General features: G+C 42.2%; 1 protein-coding gene across 1 annotated transcript; it reads right to left on the bottom strand.

Moving 5' to 3' along the window:
• Positions 1 to 2538: 2538 nt before the first annotated feature.
• LOC135489524 (cysteinyl leukotriene receptor 1-like) lies at positions 2539 to 5579 on the bottom strand. Its single transcript, XM_064774910.1, has 5 exons — positions 5462 to 5579; positions 4404 to 4635; positions 3661 to 3881; positions 2911 to 3137; positions 2539 to 2547 (listed from the first exon to the last, which is right to left on the bottom strand). Exons 1-5 carry the CDS (start codon positions 5577 to 5579, stop codon positions 2539 to 2541), a joined length of 807 nt encoding a protein of 268 aa, XP_064630980.1.
• Between the last annotated feature and the right edge of the window lie 421 nt (positions 5580 to 6000).

Here is a 6000-nt window from a genome sequence, read left to right as displayed (position 1 = left end):
CCACCCAAAACCACACTAACTTAGTTCTTCGTCCTTTGCAAAACTGATTCGTTTGCAGCTACACTTCTTTATGTTGAGACTCCACAATACTACACTTGGAACAGCCAAATGAAGCAGTGGAACCGTCGTAAGCGAGGTGCAGTGCATCCACAATACCCTGGTGTTTTCAAAAGCAAATGCATCGGCCGTGTATACAGTATAAATCCTAAGCAAATGGAATGCTTCTACCTCCGCATACTTCTACACCATGCATGTGGACCTACATCATACGCCACCCTTCTCACAGTCAATGGCACAACATATGCTTCATATCGCAACGCCTGCCTAGCCCATGGACTAATAGAGGATGACTTGCATCTCCAGCGAGCATTACAAGAAGCATGTGAAAGCCAAAGCCCGTCACAACTTCGACAGTTATTCACTGTCATCCTGGTAAACTGTGAACCTGGAAACCCTCTATCACTATGGCAGCAATTCCGCGACCAACTAGCTGAAGACTTCATCCATAAAACTGGGGACCAAGAAGACAGCCACAATCAGTGCCTTCAGGAGATAGAGAAACAACTACTCTCAATGCCAGGCAGCACAACCCTGGAGAAGTATGGATTACCCATCCCAAGCGTCCAACGAAGTACTACAAAGCACATCGAACACATAAACAACAACCCGGACTTGCCACCCTCCACAGACCCACCCATCGGGTGGGTATTTTGCTAGTCTTTAGCTCACCTCTTAGCAGAGGTGAGCTTATCCCATACCGTGGCGTCCGTCGTCCGTCGTCGTCGTCGTCGTCGTCGTCGTCGTCCGTCGTCCGTTAGCAGGGCACGTTTCGTAACTGTTAGAGCTATTGAGTTGAAACTTGGTACACATGTACCCTTATGTAATGACACCTGGGAGACTAAGTGTCGGTCCGATTCGTTTCATGGTTTGGCCACCAGGGGGCCAAACGTTAAAAGTGAAAATATGCAATATCTCCCTTAATAGTAGTCGGGAAATTTTGAAAAAAATATGGTAGGTACTTCTAGCAAAGGTGCATCATATATCCTCCGGGTTTTTGATTTGACCTCCTTTTCAAGGTCACAGAGGTCAAATGGTGTAAATTAGCCGTTAGGATGTAACGATGGCACGTTTCTAAACTGCAATGACTATTGATACCAAATTTGGTACACATTTACCCCTTAGTCAGGTGATCTCAGGGACCAAAGTTTGGTCCAATATGATTCACCACTTGACCACCAGGGGGCAAAATCCAAAAACCTTAAAAATGTGATTATTCCTTAACTTCTTGCCCGATTGCCACCAATTTGATATCATGGGTACATCTAACCACCATACAGTATATGTCACACAGGTTTTTAATTTGACCTTCTTGTCAAGGTCACAGAGGTCAAATGGCGTAAATTCGCCGTCAGGCCGTAACTATGGCACGTTTCTTAACTGCAATGACTATTGATCACAAATTAAGTACACATGTACCCCTTGGTCAGGTGATCTCAGGTCCCGAAGTTTGGTGCGATCTGATTTGCCGTTTGGCCTCCAGGGAGGGGGCCAAATCCTAAATTCTTCAAAATGCCATTATTCCTAGTAATGACTTGCCCGATTGGCACCAATTTTATATCATAGGTACATCTAATTCTAACAACCATTCAATGTGTCACCCGGGTCTTCTTTGATTTGACCTACTTTTCAAGGTCACAGAGGTCGAATGTACTGTCAATTGGCCATTTTGGGGAAATTGTAATTGCTTGGACCTACATCAAACCTAACACTACATGACACAAGACCATGCTCTTTATCCATCTTTCCTCCACATGAGGTGAGCACAATGGCCCTGGCCATTTCATTTATATTTGTATTGGATTTCTGATATGGCTGCGACCAGTGTTTTCTCGGACGTCGGCATCTCCGCAGAAAAGGCCGATTCTATTTTCGTGACATCATTAATGAGTGCGGTATCTTCCGCGGCACAATCACCTATTACGCGGATTCCGGTGTAACAGTTTTAAATGACTTATATAGACTGCTCCAAGATGTTTAGAAATGTTGCATATTAGATGATGAGTGCCGAGGATGAGGGCGCAGGACGCGGGGACAAATTGCACGAAAGAGCTGGAAATTTTCCTGAGATTTAGAATCCTTTTCTGACCATAATAATCTGATCTGGCTAATGACATGCCCGTGACACACTGCGCCGGTTCTGCCTATTCCCTACGGAAGAATTACAAATTATCAAAATTGGACACAGCGAGAGCAATGATTCGTTTAGGCTGGGACTAGTTACTGTGTAGACGCTATTTTGCCGGTTTTGGTGCGTCTGTTTCACCTAGGCCTATTGCACAGACGCCTTTCAACCGGTTAAATGGGGTCCACAAGGTTTGCTTTTATATCAATGATGACTCGTTCTTAACAGTTGTCGTAGATCTAGTTGCATGAACTGAGATGCACTGCATTTGAAGACTATTGTTTCTTCACTTCTAATCTCCTCATAGAAAATTCCTCAAACGCGACGAACACTATATTGTCACATGGTGCAACTGTTTAAGCACTCTAAAGATTGAGCAAAAGCGTAAAGGAAATGTCGTTGGTATATTGGATACATTCATGAAATAAGCTTCATAAATCTATGTCCGGAATAACCGAATTTGTTTACGACCTTCTACGGCAGATATGCTCACTTGTAAACAACTCTCTAAGATCTCTTCTGTATTTCTCTCCGCCGCCGAGACAGTACATGTAGAAATTCAAACAAAAATTAAGAGTCCACAGCATAAATAAACTGACCACAATAAGATTGTAAAACAGAAAAACGCACGAGTCGGTCAAATCAAACATGGCCTTGACCTGTGGGATTAGAAGAACCGTGAAAAACAACCTGTATGGTATTGACGTCAGCAGATAAGCACAGCTGACCAATATCAACATTCTGGTCAGTGTCGCCCCCTTCTGGTCAGACTCGGAGCTTGATTTCGTCATGGCAGCCCGTGTCCTTGTAGCTTCCTTGACTCTAAGGATAATGATGATGTTGCACGTGATGATGATGGCGAAGGGCACGATAGACCCGGTCACCATCTGGAACGCTGAGGCAACCTCGCTTCCAACCGGGTCGCCTGGGACGTTTAGGATAACGTTCTCATGGCCTGCAAATATATTAATATCGTTCTAACAAAAGCCTTGACAATTGGCCGGGGTCCGGGAGGACCTGTATCGATCCAACAGAAAAACTCCTAAATATTGAAATGGACGCTTTGGTGTGAGTAATGATTCACTTTAGTTAGACTGGATGGGATTTCCTATCAATGATAGACACTTTGGACTCCTTAGCGCGGATTTAGGTTTATACTTTTTCATCGCCTACTAGTTGATTAAGTTCCAATGGATCACCAGGAGTTTGCAGCATCGCGCTTACTGCTGCATTTCGCTGAGGAACACCCGTGGTTATAACATGAACCATTCTAGCGTCATCGAATAATAAAATCCTGTCTAAAACAAAGAGTAAATGAGACTGGTCTTTTTTCAGTCTTGGTAAAATCTATGACATGAACAAGATATGCGTTCGGAAGGCAACTAAATAGGGTATATTCATATGTTAAGCGCTTTGAGCAATTGACACCAGTTGGATTTAGTGCTATATAAGTCTCACGATTATTATCATTATCTTACCGGTTATTGGATCTTTGACATACTCGTAAGTATAAAACAGGTTGCTATTTGCCGCAGTCATGATGAACGATCCGATGAGAACGACTTTCTTCGCTTTGCTGGTTGTGCACAGTCTTGGCGCCGCCATCGGGAAGCGGACGGCCACGGCGCGGTCAATAGACATGGCGGCCAAAAAGAATCCGGATAGCGAGGCGCAGATCACCATCGAAACGTACATTAGACTGTAATAAAAAAAATATTACTTATTGTGTAAAATTCTAAGCAACGTCACGACCGGGTCTATGCTGCCTCCTTTGACTCTACATCGTACGTTGGTAATAAAGCGAAGAATATTGAACTAATAAGTGAACCTGATTGTAGCCCTTGGGTACATTAGTATCTTTTTTACACTTTGTTCATTTTTTATTTTGCTGAGAAGATGAAGGCAAAACAAAGTAATTAGTGTTACCTCGACATTCGGATATCGCAGTCTATAATGGACGAGGTTTACTGTCGAGATAACTTGGTCCATATGACTGCAATATATTGCCCAAAAAATCCCTATACACCTGCGCGTACTTTGAATCTGATGACAACGCCGTAGCGATATATCAAAAAGATCATTCAAAGAGCGTAATACATGTAAATGGTTATTTCGAGAGAAAAAATAGGTGAACCTGGCCTGAGTTCTGAACGCAAATTTATAGTGCGCTGACTGACAAGACATTGGACCGGAACCGTTGACACAACCTTCATGTACGTACATGAATTGCAGTCCTCTCATCTCTTTTACTACTTCACCGTAAAGGAATGGGCTGAAGGTCAGTGCGATGATGTCGACGAAGGTGTCCACGACAGCCATGGCTATCATGTAAATGGAAGGTGACAAATGGCGGTTGTCTTTTTTCCGAGCAATCAGTATGATGAGGATGTTTCCTGGAACACCTAAATGGTAGATCATGCATGGCAATAACACCATCCACACTGATATTCTTGCTGTTCAATGATCAACATTTGTTAAATAAGATTGTTATAAGATCCTTATAGTTAAGATCTGAGTCGTTTTATTGTACATGATAATATTCACTGATCACATTGTGGTTCAATACAAGATTCAAAACTATAAACTGGTGTCAGGATTATCGACTTCGAAATCTAACATGACCAGGTCGAAAATCGAAATGATATTCAAAGTAAAGCTCTCAAATAAGAAAATTGCAAGAATCTTGTAAGGGATGTAAATGCGCATATACATGAAACTAAATGATAAAATACAAGATCTTGAATATGTTGAATATATCATGTTGAAAGATAATCTCACAGGAATCTCATCTACACTAATGAAGAAAAGACAGATATGATATTGATATGACCCTTGCTAATCTAACGTATGATAAACCGAGCTGAAAGTAAAACATAGGCCGAATCAATGTTTACAAAGATATGTATTTTATTTATTTATGTATATGTATTTCAGTTCGAATTCTTCGTGTTCAGAGTCCGCTTCCATCAAGGTCGTCCCCAAATAGGCCCCCTGATATGCATGGCTAGATAACAACCTTATTTACAAACTGAACAAATGAGTGCGACTTGGTATTATCCTCGACTGGTGACCTTGATCTGAAACCAGTGATCCGCCTGACCAGGGCCACCAATATCAACGGACACTAACCTTGTCGTGTCCGAAGGAAACCATGGGACTTTCTCATAGACCGTATCATTGTGACTTGTCAAGAATACATGTAGTTTGTTGTTGTTATTATTGGCCAACCCGAATGACGATGTTTGATAACATGTCTTGAAAACGAATATCGATACTTACCTAGCAGAAACGTTGGAACACCGGCGAAAAAGGCTAACATACGATGAATGTAGACAAGGTTATCAGGGTCACCGAACCTGCACAGAGCGCTCGTCGCTTCCTCTGTCATGGCGTCCATGCTAAAATATCATGATGGATGTTAGTGATGGAATACTGCATATAGACGCTATAAGCAGGTTCAGGCGCGTTTGTTACTCGTGTTGTCTGCGTATGAGGCCAGTAGTGGACTTCTGCAAATACTGAAATAGTGTGTCGACGATAGCGCCGGTTTTGACGTTTCTGTTTTTTAGACTCTTTATTGAAAGACTTTTAAGTCGACTCAGTACGTTTGGCACGATCACGGCAACTTTGATTCCATGCATAGCTCTCTCGGGCATTCACTGAAAGCCATGATTCCGCTACAAACTGAGCTAAGGTGCAATGCAATACAAGGAACGACGATTTTTGTTACAATATAGCCACATGTGTATTCCAGATGCGTTCTTAAAATTAAATAGTAAAAATAACTATTTAATAGTTATCTTTTACTACTCTAGTTG

Source organism: Lineus longissimus, chromosome 6 (assembly GCF_910592395.1).
Source record: "Lineus longissimus chromosome 6, tnLinLong1.2, whole genome shotgun sequence".
NCBI lineage: Eukaryota > Metazoa > Nemertea > Pilidiophora > Heteronemertea > Lineidae > Lineus > Lineus longissimus.
Note: the sequence above shows the minus strand (reverse complement) of the source record. Positions and strands in the feature narration are given on the sequence as shown.